Source organism: Molossus molossus, unplaced genomic scaffold (assembly GCF_014108415.1).
Source record: "Molossus molossus isolate mMolMol1 unplaced genomic scaffold, mMolMol1.p scaffold_m16_p_19, whole genome shotgun sequence".
Taxonomy (NCBI): domain Eukaryota; kingdom Metazoa; phylum Chordata; class Mammalia; order Chiroptera; family Molossidae; genus Molossus; species Molossus molossus.
The window spans coordinates 20860497-20882506 of record NW_023425354.1 but is presented as its reverse complement, the minus strand read 5'-3'; the positions used below and the strand labels follow the sequence as shown (position 1 = coordinate 20882506).

The 22010-nt window shown below is 49.2% G+C and overlaps 1 protein-coding gene across 1 annotated transcript; it reads right to left on the bottom strand.

Annotated features, from left to right (window-relative positions):
* Positions 1-2385: 2385 nt before the first annotated feature.
* Positions 2386-14872, bottom strand: CUNH17orf67 (chromosome unknown C17orf67 homolog). Its single transcript, XM_036269423.1, has 4 exons — positions 14784-14872; positions 13626-13726; positions 4630-4766; positions 2386-2801 (listed from the first exon to the last, which is right to left on the bottom strand). Exons 1-3 carry the CDS (start codon positions 14836-14838, stop codon positions 4650-4652), a joined length of 273 nt encoding a protein of 90 aa, XP_036125316.1. The 5' UTR covers positions 14839-14872; the 3' UTR covers positions 2386-2801; positions 4630-4649.
* Positions 14873-22010: the final 7138 nt, after the last annotated feature.

Genomic DNA, 22010 nt, shown 5'->3' with positions numbered 1-22010 from the left:
GTAAGTGCTACCCTTGTGCATGCCTGGCGGTGCGGCGGGTTTGTTTACACCAGCAGCACCACCAACACGGGAGGAAGGCATTGCCCCGTGACCCAGCGACGGTGCCATGATGTCACCAGGCAAGAGGAACTTTGCAGCTCGTTATTATCTTACGCGCCCACTATGAAATACTGATATGCAGCACCTGACTGTATTAAATTCCACCAAGTTCTATACTTTAAAATGTAGAGTGGTTAATTATATGTTATATACATTTTACAGTTTTGTTTAAATCAGTCTTGTCTGTCTGGTTCATCTCTGAGTTCGTAGGGCCTAGAACAGCCTGAGGCACCCAGGAGACACTAAGAACATATTTGTTGGAGAAATGGATGAAGTGGACCGGAACTCGGGCCGCTCCGCTCTCACTCAGTCTCGAATTGTTTCCACAGCGTCAGGATGCACCAGGAAGCTGTAGTCCAGTGGTTCTCAAACTCTCGGGGCCTCCGAATCGCCCGGAGGGCTCCCTAAAACACCGATCGCTGGGCCTCAGCTCCTGAGTTTCTAGTTCAAAAGATCTACGAGGAGCCGGAGAACGTGCATGTCCAACAAGCTCCCTGCTGGCCCCAGGGGCCACACTGAGAGTAACTGCTCTCTATTATCTGTTAAACCACCGGAGGAGAAGAATTTTGACGCGAGCAGGGCGGAGGAAAGACGGGGCACGTATTTAATTAAAAGAGAAAGAGATTTGAACCGCCTGAAAACTACACCACACAAAAATTGAGTTGTCGATTTTTATTTAATTCATTTTTATTGGGAAGGGTCTGGCACACGACTAATGCCCCCACCAGCTGAGACTACAACAGCGTCAGTAAAGGCACATTGGAGCCCTGAAGGAACTCAGTGGAGCAAGCCATTCGATTTAAGGCAGAAGGACTTCAGGTAGGGCGCAGGTGCCGAACACTTGGGAGGCCCAGAGCATGAGGAGCTCCCTAGGTTCAAATCTCAGCTTCTCCACCTACCAGCTGTGTGAACTTGGACAAGCTGCCTGTGCTAGATGGAATAATGCCCCCTCTCAAAAGATACCCGCATACTAGCCCCTGGAACCTATGAATATGTCATCTTACCTGGCAGTTGGAAGTAAGGTTGCAGGTGGAATTACAAGTGGCTAATCAACTGACTTGAAGGTAGGGAGAATGTCCTGGGTTATCGGAATGGGCCCAATGTAATCAGAGGTTTATAAAGGTGGGAGACACGGCATGAAAAGGACTCAACCTGTCATTGCTGGCTTTGAAGATGGAGGAAGGGAACATGCGCTGACAACTGGGGAAGCCTCTAGAAGCTGGAAAAGGCAAGGAAACAGATGCACCCCTAGTACCTTCAGGGAGGGACACAGCCCTGCAAACAGCCTGATTTTAGCCCAGTGCACCCCATGTTGGACATGACCTCCAGAATGGAAGGTAATAAATTCATGTTGCTTTAAGCCAGCTCTTCTCAACCTGTAGGTCGCGACTCATTAGGCCCAAGGGTCACCTTGCAGGCTGGGGTTTGAACTGCCAGCCAAGGGTTCCTTACACAAGGTTTCCTCAAACAGTGGTCATGACCTCTTTGGGCAGTGGTTCTCTACCTGTGTGTCGAGACCCCTTTGGGCAGCGGTTCTCAATCTGTGGGTCGCAACCTACAGGTTGAGAACCGCTGCGTTAAGCCGTTAAGTTTTTAGTTATAGCCCAGATAGAAAACTAATACACTCTCGCAATTCTGTAAGCCTCGGTTTCCTATCTTAACGTGGAAATCATGAGCACAGCTACCGCACAGCGCGGGTGCAGTGCGTACATCTGCCGCATGCAGGCACCCTGGTGCAGGGCTGGGCTCACAGTGCACATACAGTACATTCTGGTATCGTCCTCGTTGAGACGCCCCATCGCTTCCTGCCGGACAGGCCCCGCTGGGCTCCCTGAGACAGGCCCTCCTCTGCAGCTCAGGGAGTATGAGCACCTCTTCCTACAGATTCTCCCTAAGACCCTGCAGCCCACTTGCCCTCCCGATCACTGCTTTGGTTGGCCTTGGACAGTCCAATCTGTGATTCCGGGGTTGTGGGAAGGTGAAGGACCCTGGGATACAGAAGCTGCCACCCACTTTCCACAGGAGACGTCTGCTCGGCTAGCAGACCCAGGGGCACCTGGTATGGCGTGGTGGCTGTGTCCAGAGCGGGCCTGGGGCACATAATCTCTCCACCAAAGAAAAGACGGCTCTCGTGAAAAACTGCTGGGCATCTGTATTTTCCTCCATTCATTTATTCCGAGAACAGGGGGCTCTCTGGTTCTGGATTCACAAAGATGAACAATGGGAGGGGTCTCTCTGCTCCTCTTAGAGAGAAAGGGAAGGAGACACCACAGAAAGCAGGCTGAACACTGATGTTTATTAGAGCAGAAAAGAAAAGGGGGGAAAAGTAAGTGACCAAACACCCCCAGGCCCCAGGTGATGCTTCACTGTGCTGCACGGGACTTCTCGAAGTCCTCGGGCAGCCTGTCCCACGCTCTGGAGGCCCAGCTCCATCCGCCCCGGGAGATCCTCATTCTGCCCACCCTTCCAACCTGGCAGGAAGGCCCTGGGGGAGGGGGTCTATACTTCAAGCTGTTGGTTTCAGTGATTATGCAGATTAGTGAAATAAAGCAGCACATGCATTTGCCACCGATCCCCAAGGCAACCTTCGCCACGGCCACCGTTCACCAGGTCTGAAGACATCCATTTCCGCAGCTGAAAAAAATGAAAGGCGCCCCCTCCGGTGTCCACACCATCCAGGTCGATGAGGATCAAAGGGCTCGCTGGAAAAGAACGAGAAAATACCGTTAATGTGATGTTGATAAAGAAGGAGGGAGGGTGAGGAGGAGAGAGAGAAGACAGAAGCGGGTGGCGGGAGGGAGACAGACATCTGGCTCTCACTTCCTGACCTGCTTTCCACGCACTGACTTTCTGATTGTACGTGAGGGAGGAGCTCTTACTGCCCTCATTCTACAGATGAGGAAGCTGAGAGAGCCGGGCAATTATTCCCGAGTCACCCCCTGAATGCTCTCGGACTCCGAATCCCAAGTTGATACGTCCCTCCAAGCTCCCTCGTCTTCTCAGAAATGGAGCTGTTTGGAGGGAGGCCTCTGTGGAGCCCTGTGTTTTCCAGGATCCACCCCCACCCCCTCCAGCTCACCAGCAAGGCCTGTGCTACCTGGAGGCAGAGGCCTCAGCCGCCCCTTGGAGGCTGCTGCCCTCGGGGCTCACTCAATCCCGAAACCTCTGCTCTTGCCTGGACTGCACGATGCTACTAAGTGCCTCCGATCACGGGGGCATTTACTGTGCGCCGGGCTCCACAGAACCGTTAGTGCCCCAGGTTACAGACGCAGAAATGGAGACTCAGAGAGGTTAGGCGACTTGCCCAAGGCCACACAGCGGGAATGCAGATGGCTGAACCCAAGTCTGCCTGATTCTGAAGTCTGAGTTCCTAAGTACTCCACACTTCTATTTTCTGGAAGAAGCCAAGTGAGGACTTCCAGTGCCGGAGGACCACGGTCCCCTGTGGAAGGGCAGGAACCGGCTCCAGAGGCTGGAAGGACCAGAACAGGGATGTCAGCCCTCCCCTGCCCCTCCAAGGCCGAACTTCTGTGCCCTGGAAGCACATGCTCCTCTGTCTGTTAGAGCCCCCCAGGGGACTCCATGCCCCCCACAGGACCCCGCACTGCCATCCACATGAAGTGTGCGGGACTGGAGTGGTCAGAAGGCTGACGTACCAGGTAGCAGCTTAGTCATGCTCAGCCAGCGCCTCTACAAAGCGAGGTGAAGATGCACGCCCTGAAATGCCACAGGGTCTTAAGAGGATCAAATGAGAGGGTTCAGGTGCTGGCACCCTGGAAATTACGAAGAGCGCTGCTCTGAGGGGAGTGTCCCTGTGCTCATTCACAGTAGCACAAAATAACAACAAAGACAGCTCTCTCCTAACCAAGGTGACAGACTGCCCAATTACGTCCTGTCCTGCTTCGCCCATACACGTTCCAGAGGAATGACATTCGGGAGGCTTAACCTCTGAAGGGATTTGCTACCTTAGCTAATCGGATTTGGAAAGGGGGAAGGAGATGAACGCAGACAGTGAGGGAAGAGGTAAACAGCTCGTGTAGGAACTCGGTGCCGGGGGGCATGCAGAAATGCCAGGGCTGGTGACGAACCCAGAGGACGAGGGAGACAGGAGGGGCCAGGCACTTTCCCAGCCTGGAGGGCTATTGGAAGGCAGTAAAGGAGTCGCTGTTCCTGGGGACAGTGGTGATGATGGTGATGGATGCCACTGGCTGAGCCCATGGATGGTGACCCCCCCTGGACAGACTCACACCCCAGTAAGCCACATGTCTCCAGTTTGTATTCCAGAATGACCTTTTCTGGGCAGCAAAGAGGGTCACTTCCCTCCCCTGTTTGGGATCTCTTGTGTGTCCCCCAGGACCCCTCTCCACCTGGCTGCCACCTGTCTCTCCTGCCTCGCTCTTTCAACCTCCCAACCCCTAGCCAGCTAAGCAGCTGTTTCCCCGAAGCCGTGCTCTGGAAGGCCTCAAAGCCCCCGCAGGTGCTGTCCACCGCCGTCTCCCCAAAACAGAAGGCCTGGGAGAAGGAACGTACCGGAGGCTGGTCCGAGCCCCTTACACGGGGTGGACCACATTCCTGTCACAGTGGGGCTTGCAGTGAGGGTTCAGCCAGTGCTCCAGGAACTGCTCCTCGGCCCGGTGCTCCAGGCGGAGCAGGTGGTGCATGTACTCCTGTCAAAACAAACCCACCCAGAAGAGGGGCTTTTACCCACGGTGCCGGCCCAGCTGCTGATGCGCGGTGTGGTTGTGGTTCTGAGACAGGGTGCCGCCCACTGAGGGAGGAGAACCCTTCAGGCCCCATGCCTCTGGAGAGACCAGTCAGACGGACCCACTCAATGGGCAGAACAAGGAAATCTGACAACCCTAAGTGCCAGGAGGAGGCATATCCATGGGAACTCGCATACGCTGCGGGCGGCTCAGTAGGTTAGAGTGACATCCTCGTAAGCCAAGGTTGTGGGTTCAATTTCCCGTCAGGACACATACAAGAATCAACCAGTGAATGCATAAATAACTGGAACAACACAGTGATGGTGTTCCACTTATTGATGGGTATTTAATTTCATTATCACACGTCTCTGTCTCGCTCTCTTAAAAAAAAATCAATAAAAATAAAGAAGTTACTGTATCCTTCACCATCATCACACAGTCACAGTTTACAACAGATAAACAAATGTAACCTGTTCTTCAATGTCAGTTTCACTGAAGAACGCCCCAGTGAACCCATCAAACGACCCAACAGGAATCGCGTGGGCTGAACAGCCAAGTGCATGGTTTTCCTGCGGAAAAGCCCTTGGTGATTGTTGGTGTCAAGGACTGAACTAGCTGTGTTTTATGTGCGTGTTTGGCAGACATCTTCTCAAAAATGAAGAAAGTGAGCCCTGGTTGGTTTGGCTCAGCGGTTAGAGCGTCGGCCTGTGGACCAGAGAACCCCAGGTTCAGTTCCTACGGGCACATACTTCGGTTGCAGTTTGTCCCTGGCCCCAGTTGGGGTCGTGTGGGTGGCAGCCACTCGATGTGTGTATCTCTCTCTCCCTCCCGCTCTATAAAAACAATTTTTTTTTTAAGTGAGCCTGTTGAGGAAAACAACTGACAGGACTTGTCACAAAATGATAAAATTTGAGCTTCTGAGGGGAAGTTCAAATTTTAGCCAAGTTGCATTTACTCCCATGAGCCTGGCAGCTTTCCCATTACTTACGGACTTTTCTGACGAGGTCGGTGGCAATCTTAACAAATGTCACCACTGATACACAGCCTCTGTACACCTTTTATTATCACGTGCTCGTGTGCATTCTTACACATTTAATCCCTGTCCCCCCCGACCAGCACCCAACTTCCTTTTTGATGGTAGTGACCAAGGTGTACCTAGTGCATGGCACATAATGGGACCTCGAGAGAACTCACTGGAGAAATACATAGATGAGTGAATGAATAAATGAGTTGACTGTTCTTTCTCCACCGTCTTACCAAATCCTCCTTGGAAGGCTTCCCAGCATCTGTGCCAGTCTGCTCATTCTAACGGCCCTGTCCAAACGCACACACGTATTTCACTCTCCTGAACAGCCGCTAAAATCATGGTTGCAGAAAAACAACCAAAACACACACAGAGAGAGAAAGAAACGAGTGCTGGTTTCCATGACATTTCACTATTTATTTGAAATGTTAGGAAAATAAATATGCCACAAAGGCCGACAAGCAATCATTAGTCAAAGATGAAAAGCCAAACTGCAAATCTGCTGAAAACCACAAATTCAACAATTGTGTTGGCTGAGTTAGAAATGACCCGGCATTAATGATCATCTCAAATGTTCCTGGATCAAGACAGAAGAGCAAGATGGAAAATAAATGTTTAATATTTTTAGATTTCCTTCTTCGTGGGGGAAAAAAAAGAAAGAAAACAAAACAAAACCCAGTATCTATGCTCCATGTTCAATGTAATCATAGAAGAAACTGATTTCTCAGTAATTAGAGCAGGAAGTAGAAGTGGCCCTGCCTATGGCTCTGGAGTGGTGTGATAATGAAGTTAAATACCCACCAGAACCTAATCTAAGGTGAGAATCATAAACTGGACAGTTAATCTATCAAAGCAAACTGTTCCCGAGGAGGCAAAGCCCTTCCTGAGACATTTGCATGGAATTAAAGGTCCATCAACAATTGGAGGAATTAATTTGCTCATTAGTGAAAGCCAGGTAATCACCTAGACAGAAAGGTGGCTCTGACGTTAACCACGCTGGGACACCTGCCGCCTTAGCCCTAAAAGAAGGCGGATCAGTGATGCCTACAATTTACATCTCAGCCACTCCAACCTGGTCTCGGAGATCATGGGGAACAAACAGGTAATGGAATTACTGCATACGTTTGTCGAGAGCTACACATGAAAGCGTATTTTACAAAGATGACATACAATAAAGCTAATGTGATTTATACTTGCCCAACAAGAACATTCCTTAAAGGAAGACAGGCCAAAATGGAAAGTACATTCCCAGGACACACAAATGCTTACGAAAAACATAATTTTAGCAGAGATGTCATCTTTTTGAAGAATTTCCATGCTTCACCCCAGCAGTTGGCAAATAATTTCTTCCCTAAAATTTGAGATGATTAAGAGAAATTTAATGAATTTAAGAGAGGCAATAGAAAAGATTTCTAGGAAACAATCTCTAGGTTCTGCAGTAGAGGCTTGTCCTGTAAAATGTCTCCCCAGGACAGAAGCAAAGAAAGCAATGGAAATAAGTATAATGAGCATTTAGGAAATGTCAAATATTGTGCTTGGTGCTGGGGACCCAGAGTGAAAGAAACAGCCCATCTGCTCAAGTAGTTTAGAGCAATCTAACAGGACAGATTTTTTTTAAGTCAAAAATAGCAACAAAGACAGTGATGCTCTGATTCATGGTGGGAGGGCAGGGGCATCCGGAAGGCTTCTCAAAAAGGCATTATTGAGGGTGAGTTCTTCAAATGAATAAGTGAACCAGGCAAACAGGAACAAGAGAAACAAGCACAAGGAATCTCCATGCTGTAGAGGAACTCCAAACACACCATCATTCCAGACGACCGGCTTCTTCCCATAGGTTTCCAGTGCCAGTGAGTAGCCCCAAGGTGTCCCTTCAGACAGACACCTACAGGTCCTTCTTGATCCCTATTCCTCCCCCGCTGAGCCCACTCATCCTGCCCCAGAAATGGCCAACGGGTCTGCAACTTAAGGCACTATAATCTCGCTCCCATCATAAGGTTTTACCTTAAAACCACCACGGAACACTCTCATGGAGGACAAGAGAGTAAATTGATTTGTTGTTGTTTTGTTTTGTTTTTAACCTTTTGAAAAGCAACCGGATGATGTATACTACAAGCTTTGAAACTATTCATATCCTTGGAGCAGTCACTTGTTTTCTGGGGCTATATCCTTAAGAAATGATTAAAAACATCAAAAGCACTTTAGAACAAAAAGGTTCAGGGTGTTATTTGTGACACAATTTCCACACAGAGGTGATACAAAGACTCCGGGAGCTTCCCCCATGAAGGAGCAGGTGAGCCTGCCAAGGGCAGAGTGGGGGTGGCGAGATGCGTGTGGAGACCAAGGTGGGACAGAGGGAGCAGACAGACTTCCAGGGCCTTGCAGGCCACTGCAGGACCAGGGCTTTCATGCTGAGTGAGACAGGAAGTCCTAGGAAGGTTTGCAAGGGGAGGAGGCATCCGGTGTATGTCTTTGGGAACTGACTCCCGCTGCTCCGTTGAGGATAGATGCTGAGGGTCCAGGGAGGAAGCGGGAGACAGGGTCCGACAGTTCTGCTCAGCCCACTCTAGGAACTCTGGTGGTGGCAGTGAAGGGCAAGAGGTGGGCAGATCCTGGATTTGGGGTCCATGCAATGAGGCGGCACCTCTTACCACCATGTGGAAGGCAAGGGCAGAAGCTGTTGTGAGGTGACCAGGAATTGCACTAGGGGCAGTTGGGGCTGACCTTCCTATGAAATGGCCCCAAGCAAACTGTCAGGGGACGGCTGCAGGCGTCTGGAGCTCACGGGAGAGGTCGGGGTGGGGACAGCAGTGTGCAGCCATCAGCGTAGAGGCAATGCATAAACTCCCGGGACTAGACAAGCTGGAGGACAGAGCTCTGGGGCCCTCGACATTTAAAGGACTGGCAGGGGCTAGGATTCTAGCAAAAGAGACAGGGCAGCAGAAACCACGAAGCCGGAGGAGAAGTGGGGGGCCAGGTGTCCCGGGAGAGTGTCCACAGGGAGGAAGAGAGATCAACTGTGTCAAAACAGAGCAACCTGGGCCGGCTCCTTGTCCCCGGGATGCCAGCAACACAGGCTAAGAAGCACCTCTGTAGTTGTCTAGGATGGCACTTTTTTTTTTTTTTTAATGTGTTTTTATTGATTTTTTAGAGAGAGAGAAAGGGACCTGAAACCCAGGCATGTGCCCTGACGGGGAATCAAACCAAGACCTCTCAGTCCATGGGACGACACTCAATCTACTGAGCCACACTGGTCAGGTTGGGCTAGGACGGCCCTTCTGAAACATAGTCTGTGCCCCATCACGGGCCCTGGCAGGCGGGAGGGCTGGGCAGCATCGCCTGCAGGCTGCGGCGAGGAGCCTGCGGTTCTGCCAAGCCTGGAGGCCGGGCTGGGACCACGTCTGAAGCAGCAGAAGTTTGGACCCACACTCTGAAAATCAACATAAGCACAGTCACGATGGAGGAAATATTCAGGGTAAGTTCAGAATACTTTGTCCACCTTCCTCCCTCTAAACACACACGCAGCCCTTCATTCCACACGGCCCCGTCTCCATCAGTTTGCCCCGGGCAGAGGCTTCATCGTACCCAGGAGCTCTCCACCACGTCCTCGCGGACCCAGAGGGCCCAAGCTGGGCCTGAAGTCCACCAAGCTGAGACCTCGATGTCCCCGATGAGAGGCCCAGTGGAACCCCACTCTTCCGGGAGTGCCCATCCCATTCCTGTGCCATCCAGATCCCTGCTCCCCAAAATCTCTGAAGAGTCGGGGGCCACGTTTCTCCTAAATTCACCTCCTAGCCCGCGTCTCCACCACCACAGCGTCCAGATGGGGGTGATTTCCCCCGTCTTTACCAGCCTCCTTCACCCACACACGCCCGCCAGCCCGCATCTCCACGAAGGACCACTCACACAAGGCCACTGTGTCCAGCTGGCTCTTCCTCAGGCTTGGGGTTGCAGAGGATGATAATGGCACAAAGCAGAAAACAACTTCACACGCAACACGAGGCTGAAATCAATGTATCCGCTACTTCCTGCCACCGGGAATGTCTCAGCGGTGTGTGCTCTGGGCCCCTGGCCTCCCATCCGCCTCTCTCTGACCCCTCTCCTCCTCCCCGCCACTGGACCATTCATCCTCTTCCTCCCAGCTGCATCCATGCCTTCTGAACCCCTCCTGCTTTCTTCCCCAGAGCACTCTCCCTGCGGGTCTCTCTCCCCATCCCATTACCTTCCCCCATCAAGGGTGCCAACACGGTGCCCACACTCCTCTGGGTGCAAGCCAGCCCTTCCCAAATGCAGGGCACACCAGTGATCTCTCCAACAGCATGCTGTCCTTCCCACCACACAGTCAGAAAAGAATACTTGCCCTGGCCAGTTTGGCTCAGCGGTTAGAGCGTCAGCCTGCGGTCCAGAGAGACCCGGGTTCGGTTCCCGCTAAGGGCACGTACTTTGGTTGCAGTTTGTCCCCGGCCTTGGTTGGTCATGCGGGTGGCAGCCACTCGAGGTGTCCCTTCATGTCGATGTTTCTCTCTCTCTCTCCCTTCCTCTCCCTCCCTCCCACTCTATCTGTACAAAAAAATGGAAAAAATATCCTCGGGTGAGGATTAAAAAAAAAGAAAAAAAAGAAAAGAATACTTGTTGCAGTGAATTGATGAAATACATCAGGTCAAAATAGCCCTATCCCTGAACCTGCTTCCAAAAAGCCTATAAAGCCACGGAAGCCAATGCTGGCCAGTATTTAAGCCAAGGTCAAAATGATAAACATTGCTTAACAGATACTCTTGGAGACAGGCTACTGCGTATCTTCACATATGTTCTCCTTTTGAATTCTTTTTTTTATATATGTTTTTATTGCTTTTTTAGAGAAAGAGGAAGGGAAAGAGAGATAGAAACATTGATGTGAGAGAGAAACATCTATTGGCTGCCTCCTGCACACCTCCTACTGGGGATGGAGCCCACAACCCCGGCATGTGCCCTGACTGGGAATTGAACCGGGACCTCTCAGTCCCTGGGATGTTGTTCAATCCTCTGAGCCACACTGGCCAGGCTCCTTTTGAATTCTTTTACTTTTGTTTTTCTTTATTGATTTTAGAGGGAGAAATAGAAACATCAATGAGAGAGAACATCGACTGGCCGCCTCCTGCATGCCCCCCCACTGGGTATGTGCCCTGACGGAGAATCGAACCAGGACCTCTCAGTCCCTAGTACGTTGCTCAATCCACTGAGCCACACCAGCCGGACTCCTTTTGAATTCTTAACACTTCCCCAAGGCACCATTCATTCACCCTCATCAGTGGCCTCTTCCTCTCAAAAAGGGTTTTATTTTTTACAGTCCCTCAGAGGGGAGAAGCAAAATGAAATAACCCAACTAGTCATCTCCCTGTAATTTCAAGTTAGTGGTGAGCACACAAGGCTCTAGGCTCAGCTCCCAAGGGCACACTCCGTCCCCAGAGATCGCTGCCTCTGCTGATTCGTCCCAGCCCACCTGTCTGTCTCCTGGGCACCATGGCAAGGAGGTGCAACAGCATGTCCAAAGCTGTCATTGCCCATTTCCCGTGTACGGCTGTCTGAAGGCCAGCGTTTCAGAGGCTGTGTCCTGAGCCTCTGAATGGCTCCTGGACACCAGCTCTGATCACATGGTTCCCTGTGCAGAGTCCTTTAACAGCTCCCACGGAGCGCAGACTGAAAGCCAGCGCCACTGTGACAGCAGGCCTGCCCACCAGGCTCTGAGAGGACCTTCGGTGGCCATCACCGTCTCACGTAGCCCAGGACACTTAAGTCAAGGTCAAAAGTGGAGACGGGGGAGGTCAGGGGCTGTTCACATCCTACAGCACAGGGACCAAGGCGTTAGGAGTCTAAGCCCCTTGGTTCATGGGCAACCACACCTTCCTGCCTTGGCCAGTTAGAGCCCCAGAGACCCTTGAGCCAGGCATCCTGCCCACACCCACGCCCACCCCTCCTAACCCTCTTCTCTCATGCTCGATCCCACACTCCCTGGGATCCCCCTAAATCTCCCCAAAGCCTTCTCAGCCCCTTCAGGTTCCTCGTCCTCTGCCGCCTCTGAGCACTGGTGTCCTCAGACTTCAGTCCGGGGTCTCTTCTCGTCTCTGTGCTCCTCAAACCATCTGTCTAGCCCCCGCTGCACTGCCGGACTTGAAAACCCTTCCGCGTCCTGCAATCCTTGCTGACCTCGCCCCGGCCCACCTCCCGGTGCCCTTCCCCCTGCGCTCAGTATCCCAGCCTCCTCTGATTTCTCCTACCAAAGGGAACAGCCACGTACCCCCCAACAGCCTAGCGCCCTCGATTCCTTCCTAAGCCACGTTGTACGATAGCCTCTGGCTGCGCTCTCCGTGTCCACCAAAGTCTGAGCAGAAACCCAGGCGACCGTCCGCAGCCTCTGCCCCTCGCCCGGTCCCTGGTGCTCAGTGCTCAGCAGAGTAGCTCCTGTTTGCGGAGCACTGGTTTAAGTGCCTTCCTATGACTTACTTTATATTTCGCTCCTAAAGCAGTGTTTTACATTGCTATGTATTATTATAATAATGTGTACAATAACATTTATTGTTGCCCCCATTTCATAGATGAGGATCGTGAGGTGCAGAAATGAGAGGAAATATCCCCAAGGTTACACAGTTTGGAAGATTCGAACCCAGACAGTCAGCAGTCTTCATCACTGTGCAATACAGCTTCTTTTTTTTTATCCTCACCCGAGGATATATATATTTTTTTTACATTTATCTTCAGACAGAGTGGGAGAGAGAGAGAGAGAGAGAGAGAGAGAGAGAGAGAAGCATCAATGTGAGAGAGACACATCAACTGGTTGCCACCCGCACGACCGAGGTATGTGCCCTTAGCAGGAACCGAACCCGGGACTCTTTGGTCCATAGGCCGACGCTCTAACCGCTGAGCCAAACTGGCCAGGGCAATAAGAGCCTTTTAAATGAACTAACCAAATTATTCACATGATTCTGCAGGGAGTGAACGTAAATGCTGCTGCAGATCCCTTAGACCTTGACATGGAGACACATGCAAAGGGGACGAACCTGGAGCCCAGCTGAAGTGGGCACAGAGGGATAAGATAGCCTGGACACAGGCATGGCTTCCCAGACATAATAACTTTGCCTGGGTCGCTGCGACTTACTCTCCCCTGGATGAGACACAAATAACAGGAATGTCATTATTTCCACCACGAGTGCGGAGGGCAAGCCAGACCCAAACTGGCCTGGGGCCAGCATGGCAGGTTCTAGTAACACCCACCACGAGTCACAGGATGGAGGCAGGGCGGGGGCCCTGGTTCAGAAAGACTAGGCAGACGGACACCACAAACCCACAGGGCAGAGCTGAGACCAAAGACCAAAACCAGAGGCACAAGGTAAGGACAGAACCCTCAGGCAGCGGAAGCAGAGATTCTTCCTGCCCCGAAAGGGTGTCGTAGGCCGAGGACGCTGGTCCAGTCCACTCAGAGCCCAAGGGAAGAGGTAGACAGTGCGCTTGGCACCAGCCACAGGGCACAGTTCCCCAGCACCCCGTTCCGAGGTGACACCCAGCAGCCAACTCAGAACCCTGGCACTCCACCCTGGGCCCCACTGTCTGCATTTTAAATGCTGTGCTAACAGTAAGTGAAGGCTGCTGCTGTCCCCACCCCAGGAGGCGAGGCAGGGGTGAAAGATGGAGGTCACCTGTCACCTGTCTCTAACAGAACCTCCATCCCACAGCCCCTGCCAGGCTGGGCCCAGCACCCATTTGGTTTCATACTGACAGGACATTGAACTGATCACACTTTCCCTTCAAGTAGCCTGAGCCCCACTCACCCGCATGGGCTCGTCGGGGAACCCGGGTTTGCTTGGCCTGTCCTGGCGCCTGGACCGCAGGAGCTGTTTGGCTTGCTTTTCCGTCAGGATCGGGGAGGCCCCTGAAAAAGTCAGGACAGGGCCTCAGGGACTCTCGGGGCACATGAGGTCACAGCGCAAGGCAAGTGATTAGCAAGTTCAATTTCAGTGTAAACACAGGAGTTCTTTCACAGGGTCTGTCCCAAAGGACATGGCATGGCAGGCGGCTCGCGGAGGAATCCCAGCTTGTTCCCGACAGCTTACCTCCGAGCCGGCCTGGCACAGCCAAACACCCTCCCCGCCTGCAGTGGCTGTCCCTTCCGCGTGGGTGCTGATTCGGGGCTTTTATTTATTTATTTTTTTTATTATTTTTTTTTTTATCCTCGCCCGAGGACATTTTTCCATTTTTTGTTCAGGTAGAGTGGGAGGGAGAGAGAGGAACAGAGAGAGAGAGAGAAACATCGACATGATAGGAACACATCGAGCGGCTGCCACCCGCACAACCGACCAGGGCCGGGGACAAACCGCAACCGAAGTACGTGCCCTTAGCGGGAACCGAACCCGGGTCTCTCAGGACCGCAGGCCGACGCTCTAACCGCTGAACCAAACCGGCCAGGGCTGATTCGGGGCTTTTAAAACACATTCTCTCCAGGTCTCTGGTCAGTGTGTTTCTCATCCCTTAGGTTTGCTCTGAGGGATTTGTTTAAATCCTCGAGACACTAAATCGAGTTAAAACTGTTATTGGAAGCTACCCCAGGACAAGAGAATGTTACACTTACTCTTGAACTTATCCAAGAAGATACTATGATTATAAAACCCTATTGTTTTGATACTCACACACAAACTCTAAAGGATAGCAGCAAATAAAAGTCTCCCAGATTGAGTGATCTCATAGGAACTCCGAAAGAAGGCACGGCTGAACATATGTCAGCATTTTTGAGAATCAGTGTTCCAATGCATGCCAACATTTTTTAAAGAAGTTATCCCTAATGCTAGCAGTTCCAGGAGCCTGTTCTTGGAAAAACAAAGCACTGAGTTATTAGACGCGTATATGTACTTATACAAACCATACACATCTTATAACAGGCTTGTTTCAGTTTATCAGGGTAGGAACAGGCTGTTTGGGGAGCGAATGCTCACCTGCGAAGAAAGTCAGCAAGGAGAGAGACAGCACGAGCACAAGGAACTTCTTCATCCCGCCTCCTCGGGTCCTCTCCCGCCCGGATCCCCGCCGCCGGTGCAGAATGACGCGCGCCCGGTGAGCCAGCCTATTTGAAGGAAGCCGCCCGGCCCTCGGCTTGTTTATGCTTGGACTAAAGCACTCCCGGGGTGATGCTAAGTGCATCTGACCCCGAGTTCTTAATATGACCTTGAAAATATTTTCCTCTGAATTCCTGCAAACGTTCGTCCTGCGGCAGGAAGTTATCCCGTCCTACTGAGAACCTTGAATCTGAGGGAGCAACGAGTGAGAGCCCTGCCCCTTGAACAGATGTGCACAGATGTCGTCCAGCGGCGCTGAGGGGTCACCTGCCGGGCCAGCACGCGCCGCTGTCTCGGAGGATGAACGCGCTCTGGCACTGGCGTACTTCATGACGCTTTTCCGAAGCCCCTTCTCCATCTCCATCTCACAGATGGGTGGGTCCAGACAGGTGAAGTCACGTCCAAGTTCACACATTATGGATGCAGAAGTACAGCCCCGCCCTGGCCAGTTTGGCTCAGCAGTTAGAGTGTCGGCCTGCGGTCCGAAGAGACCCGGGTTTGGTTCCCGCTAAGGGCACGTACTTCGGTTGCAGTTTGTCCCCGGCCCTGGTTGGTCGTGCGGGTGGCAGCCACTCGATGTGTCCCTTTCACGTCGATGTTTCTCACTCTCTCTCCCTTCCTCTCTCTCCCTCCCACTCTATCTGTACAAAAAATGGAAAAATATCCTCGGGTGCCCTAGCCAGTTTGGCTCAGCGGTTAGAGCGTTGGCCTGCGGTCCTGAGAGACCCGGGTTCAGTTTCCGCTAAGGGCACGTACTTCGGTTGCAGTTTGTTCCCAGCCCTGGTTGGTCGTGTGGGTGGCAGCCACTCAATGTGTCCCTTCACGTCGATGTTTCTCTCTCTTCCTCTCTCTCCCTCACATTCTATCTGTACAAAAAATGGAAAAATATCCTCGGGTGAGGATAAAAAAAAAAAAAAGAAGAAGAAGTACAGCCTCGTCCTCTGTCTGTAAAGCCTGGTGCTCCTCCTGGTCAGCCCCCACAGGGCCTCCTGCTGTATGCTATCCGGAGACTGTAGGCAGCCTCACCCACAGGTTATTTTACAAAGACAATAAAATCTCCATAAACTAAAGGCCTTTTACATTTAAATCACCTACCAATATCACATAAAGAAATTATTAGATGTATTAGTAAACTATGCGTGGGAGGTATGTGACATTTATTTGGGAGGAAATTCTCAATTCAAAAAAAATGATCTGATGTTTCCATGGTTACTTTGCCAGCTCAAAAGAAAACAATACTTCCCTGGCCGGTTTTCCCAATGGTTAGAGTGTTGGCCTGAAGACCGATGGGTCAAGGGTTTGATTCCTAATCAAGGGCACATACCTGGGTTGCAGGTTCAACCCCTAGCCCTGGGTGGGGTTGTGTGGGAGGCAATCAATCGATGCGTCTCTCTCACATCAACATTTCTGTCTCTCTCCCTCCTTCCTTTCCACTCTATCTAAAAATCAATGGAAAAATACCCTCAGATGAGGATTAACACAAAAAAGAAAAGAACACAATACTCTCTCTGTAGTTGTCTGAGTTTATGCTAATGCTGTGTAACTGATATTAAACCTGAATGTTCTGCCCAGTCTGTTGGTATAAAGATAGTCTGAAGAGCTTATAAGCAGGAAAAAAATTATGCATTGTTAGCAAAGTTGCCTACTATGTTAATTTGCCCAAAATTAGATGTTTGGTTTTATGTATTGGGTTGCTATTAACATTTTTTTGTGTTTGTACAATTTTCAATAACTAAGGAATTTTAGGGGATTTATTTTAGAAACATATATTTGTCACATTAAACATCTTGGACTTTTTTATGTACATTGTCAACTTATTTTTTCTGTTCTTTGTGATTGAATCAAATACTAAATGTATTGTTTTGTTAAATCAAATAAATATCTTTTGTAGACCAGAAAAAAACAACTTAGACCTAGCTAGAAATTTCTAGTGTCCAACGTAATTTCACTACAAAGTATTTTTTTCATTCAGTAACTTTTGTCTATATCGACACTGTCCAATAAAAACATAATGTGAGCCGTAGATGCAAGCCACATGTGTTGTTCACATTTTTCTAGTAGCCACATTCTTTTTTTAAGTAAAACAACAGCCCTGGTCAGTGTGGTTCAGTTGGTTGGCACATCATCCCATCATCTGTGCACCAGAAGATCTCAGGTTTGATTCCCGGTCAGGGCACATACCTAGGTTGCGGTTTTATCCCAGGTCAGGCATGTGCCTGAGGCAACCAATTTGTGTGTGTGTGTGTGTGTGTGTGTGTGTGTGTGTGTGTGTCACTCTCCCTTCCTCCCTCTCTACAATCGATTTTTATTTTTTTAATTGTGAATGAGCCCAGCCAGTGTGGCTCAGTGCATGAGCATCGACCCATGCACCAAGAGGTCGCCAGTTCGATTCCCGGTCAGGACATATGCCCAAGTTGTGAGCCAAATCTCCAGTGGGGGGCATGCAGGAGGCGACCAATTGATATTCTCACTCGTCGATGTATCTATCTCTCTCCCTCTCCCTTCCTCTCTCTCTAAAAATTGATAAATAAAATTTTTCAAAATGTTTTAAGTGAAAATAGAGCCCGACCAGTGTGGCTTCGTGGATTGAGTGTCACCCCATGGACTGAGAGGTCCTAGTTCGATTCCTACTCAGGGCACGTGCCCGGGGTTGTGGGTTCAATCCCCAGTAAGGGGCGTGCAGGAGGCAGCTGATGGATGTTTCTCTTTCACATAAATGTGTCTATCTGTTGTCTCCCTTCCTCTCTCTCTAAAAAAATCAATAAAAACATATTTACAGTGAAAAAACAGATGAAACTTTTCCTATTATATTTTATTTCACATGAAATATTCAAAATATTATTATTTCAACATGTCATTAAGATAAACGTTATTAATGGTATAGCTTACCATTCTTTTTCTTCAAAATCTGGATTTTACACTTATATACTTCAAGTGCTCAGTAGCCACAGGTGGTTGGCTGATACCACACTGACCAGTGTGGGTCTAGACCTTTCCATTTCTACTGCCACCACCAAGTCTCAGCTACCGTTGCCTCTCCCAGCTCCCTGCACCAGGCTCCCAGATGGTCTCCCCGCTTCTCTCTGTTCACTCCACCCCTCTCTCCATGCAACGGCAGTAAAGATCTTCTTAAAATCAAAATATAGCCCTGGCTGGTTTGGTTCAGTGGTTAGAGCGTCCGCCTGCAGTCCGGAGAGACCCGGGTTCAGTTCCCGCTAAGGGCATGTACCTCGGTTGCGGTTTGTCCCCGGCCCTGGTTGGTCATGCGGGTGGCAGCCACTCGATGTGTCCCTTTCACATTGATGTTTCCCTCTCTCTCTCTCTTTCTTCCTCTCTCTCCCTCCCACTCTATCTGTGCAAAAAATGGAAAAATATCCTCCGGTGAGGATTAAAAAAAAAAGAAAAGAAAAGAAAAAAAAAATCAAAATATAAAATATAAATTGGACCTCATCACTTCTCTGCTGAAGAATCCCTCTTCACTTTGTAACCTCTATGAATGTCTAGGTGCTGTGCTGTACACCTGAAACGAATACAAAAGAAGTTAAATGCAAATTATAATTTAAAAATAAAATAAAACTTTAAAAAAGAAAAGGAGAGCCCTGGCCTGTTTTGCTCAGTGGTTAGAGCGTCAGCCTGTGGACCAGAGAGTCCCGGGTTTGGTTCCTGCTAAGGGCACGTACCTCAGTTGCAGTTTGTCCTCGGCCCTGGTTGGGGTTGTGTGGGTGGCAGCCAGTCGCTGTGTTTCTCTCACATCGATGTTTCTCTCTTTCTCTTCCTCCCTCTCTTACTCCCACTCTATCTGAAGTTAAATGCAAAAATGTCCTCAGGTGAGGATAAAACAAAAAGGAAGGAAGGAAGAAAAGAAAGAAAGAGAGAGAAAGAAAGCAAGAAAGAGAGAAAGAAAGAAAGAAAGAAAGAAAGAAAGAAAGAAAGAAAAAATAAATCTTACATGTTTAAAAATAATAACGTCAAATAAAAATTATGAAATGTTTATTTGGGGAATTTTTCATCTAATATTTTTGGACTTCTATTGACCACTACAAACTTCAGAAAGCACAATAGCCAATAAAGGGGCAGCATTGAACTAACTTTGTGAGTAAACCCAATGAGGGCAACATTAACCAAGTATAGTCAAATGTACAAAAGATGGAAGTTTCTTTGCTAGAGTTTGAAATGCTTTATCAGAATGGGGTTTACTAATCTCCTTTGAATATTACCCTTATTTACAGTCGTAGAATAAAAACTATTTTCAACAGAAAGAAAAGAATCCTTCTTTGTGTTCTCCCTGGACTCAGAACAGAATCAAAATCCTTAGTGTGCACCACCCTGTATTGTTTAATTGAAAGAGACTCTGCTTTGGGCGATGGGCACACAATGCAGTGTGCAGATGATGTTTTGTTGAGTTGTACACTTGAAATCTGTATGGTTTTGTGACCCAATGTCACCCCAATACATTCAATAAAGTAAGAAAAGATCCTGTATTACCTGTGCCTGCTGCCCTTTCCAACCCCACTCAGACCACTCCCCTCCAGCTAAATCTAGCCATGCTTAGCTACTTTCAACTTAACAAGCTCTTTTCCACCTCAGGACCTTTGCACATTCTCTTCCTCCCTCTTTTAATGACTGAACCTGTCTCATCCTTCAGGTTTCTATTTGAAATTTCTCTTGCTCAGGCAAGTCTGCCTTTACCAGCCTACTTAATGAAGGACCCCTGCCCCATCACTATTATTGTCCCTCTCATAGCACGCACCGTAATGTGGAAATACTGTCTTTACTTGTTTACTTTTTTTTTTTTGTATCCTCACCCGAGGACATTTTTCCATTTTTTGTTCAGGTAGAGTGGGAGGGAGAGAGAGGAACAGAGAGAGAGAGAGAAACATCGACGTGAAAGGAACACATCGAGTGGCTGCCACCCGCAAGACCGACCAGGGCCGGGGACAAACTGCAACCGAGGTACATGCCCTTAGCGGGAACCGAACCCGGGCCTCTCAGGACCGCAGGCCGACGCACTAACCGCTGAGCCAAACCGGCCAGGGCTACTTGTTTACTTTTTTTAAATCAGTCTCCTCCACTGGCTGTAAGCTCTACATAAGCTTATATTACTTTTACACACACACACACACACACACACACACACACACTTTTTTTTTAAGTGAACCTCTAGTGGCCTGGAGAAGCACTGCTGGAAAGAGTCAGGGGCCTGTATCCCACCCTAAAATGCTGGTTCAAGGTCTCCGGTGGAGAGGGCCCTTCAAGTGTCATACCAATAGGGCTATTCAAATACCCTCCAGCTGGGCCTCTGAGGATATTGTCCCAAAAGGGGGGACTATAGGAAAACTGCAAAAGCAAAGTCACCTTGTTGTGAGCGTCCCTCTGGTGGGAAGAATTCTCCTCTACCCACTACCCTCCTTCCCAGCAAAATTAGCAGCCAGATCAATTGGGCGAGTCAATAGAGCTCATAGTAGAAGGTGCAATTCCCAAAAAATCCACAAGGTGGCAGAGTAAAGAGCAGAACCCGGGACAACCAAGGTCAAGAAAAAGAAACTCAAGGCCATCAAGGTTAACTATTCTAGAGGTTGCCAGGAATCCCAGGGAATCCACTGGATGCGGAAAGAGATGGTGCTGCAGAGACTATTTTCCTGTGATGTGAATTGAGTTGAAGGCCTTCATCAAACGCTCCGGCCTAGCATCACTGCATTGCCAATTTGACGTTTGAGAAAATATAAAGGAAGAATGCTTCCGTCCATATCCACAGCACCCTAACATAACTAATATTTCCACTTGCATGGGTTTCCCATCCTTTTTAAGAGGCATTCTCAAGTTACACAAATGTTTAAGGATCAGCGATAAAGCTGACATCATCGAGCTCCCGACGTGGTCACACTGAATATTGTTTTAAAAGAATAAGACGTGATTTCAAATTCTGTGAGATAAAGAAACCTCAGCGACAAGGGAATAGCTTTTAACTATAGAAAGATGTTGGATCTGCCCCCAAGAGACTTATAATGTGTCCACATTCTTTAGGCCCAGAGTCAATTAAATAAATTCTAACATCACTTTTTGTAGTTGTTTTTACCTTTTTGTATTGCCTATCTCTCCCACTGGCCCATAAACTCTCTATTTTTACAGTATGCATATAATTCTTCCATAATTTTTATAATAGTAACTCCACAAACTGCATGTGCACAGACATACACACACACTCACACACATTAACTCACAAGCATACTGTGCAGGCATACTGTGGGTGTGGGCAGCCGTGATAAATTGAATTATTAGCATCCATTCTTCACCCCTGCATATCCATGCTCTTTGCCATATGACTTTGCAGTCCTGCCCCTTGACCTTGGGCTCAACCAAGTGACTTGCTCTGGACAATGGGAGGGGAGCAGATGCCGACACAGGAGTATGAAGTGTGTTTGCAGTTAGACGCGCCCTTCTGCATTTCTGCCATTACTACCAAAAGAGCTTCCCCCAGACAGCTGCTGCCCCTTCAAGCTGGGTCTCAGAATCAACTCACATGGAAAGTCAACCTGAGCAAGGAACCCAGTCTACACAGTGAGCGGCTTACAGTGGACCCACTCAAGTCAGCCCAGCCTAGACAGTGGACCCCCAGCTACCCCAGCCTAAAGCAGAACTACCATCTCCCTGCAGACCCTTGAGATTAAACCACTGTTATTTTAAGCCACTGGGCCTAGGAGTGGTTTGTGACACAACATTACTCTGACAACAACTAACTGACACAGGAGGTTCGGATAGAAGCGTCCTTTCAAAGTGAATAAAAATCTATCCTGTAGGCCGTGTGGTATAATAGTCAAGACTGTGGGCTACAGAGTCATCAATAGACCTGGGCTTGCTTCAGTCCTGGCTCTGAAACTTATTGCCTGTGTTACACTAAAGCCGTGACATTGGGCAAACTGTCCAAATCACTGTTTTCTCATTTATAAAGAAAAGAATAATAATTATAATAAAACTTACCTCTTAAGGGATTTTGAGACTTAAAAAGAAAGCATTCGTAAATTATTTGACAGGTATGGTAAGGGTCTAATGCTTGGAAACCACTGTTGTTGTTGTTATTATTATTATTCCTTCTTCTGGTTGTGAAAT

What these genes read in the sequence shown, in the direction of transcription:
- CUNH17orf67 (XM_036269423.1), bottom strand. Translation starts at nt 14,838, where the DNA reads ATGAAGAAGTTCCTTGTGCTCGTGCTGTCTCTCTCCTTGCTGACTTTC. An exon ending in CTTGCTGACTTTCTTCGCAG is followed by an intron (nt 13,727 to 14,783) that starts GTGAGCATTCGC and finishes TGACTTTTTCAG; the next exon opens with GGGCCTCCCCGATCCTGACG. An exon ending in TCCCCGACGAGCCCATGCGG is followed by an intron (nt 4,767 to 13,625) that starts GTGAGTGGGGCT and finishes TTGTTTTGACAG; the next exon opens with GAGTACATGCACCACCTGCT.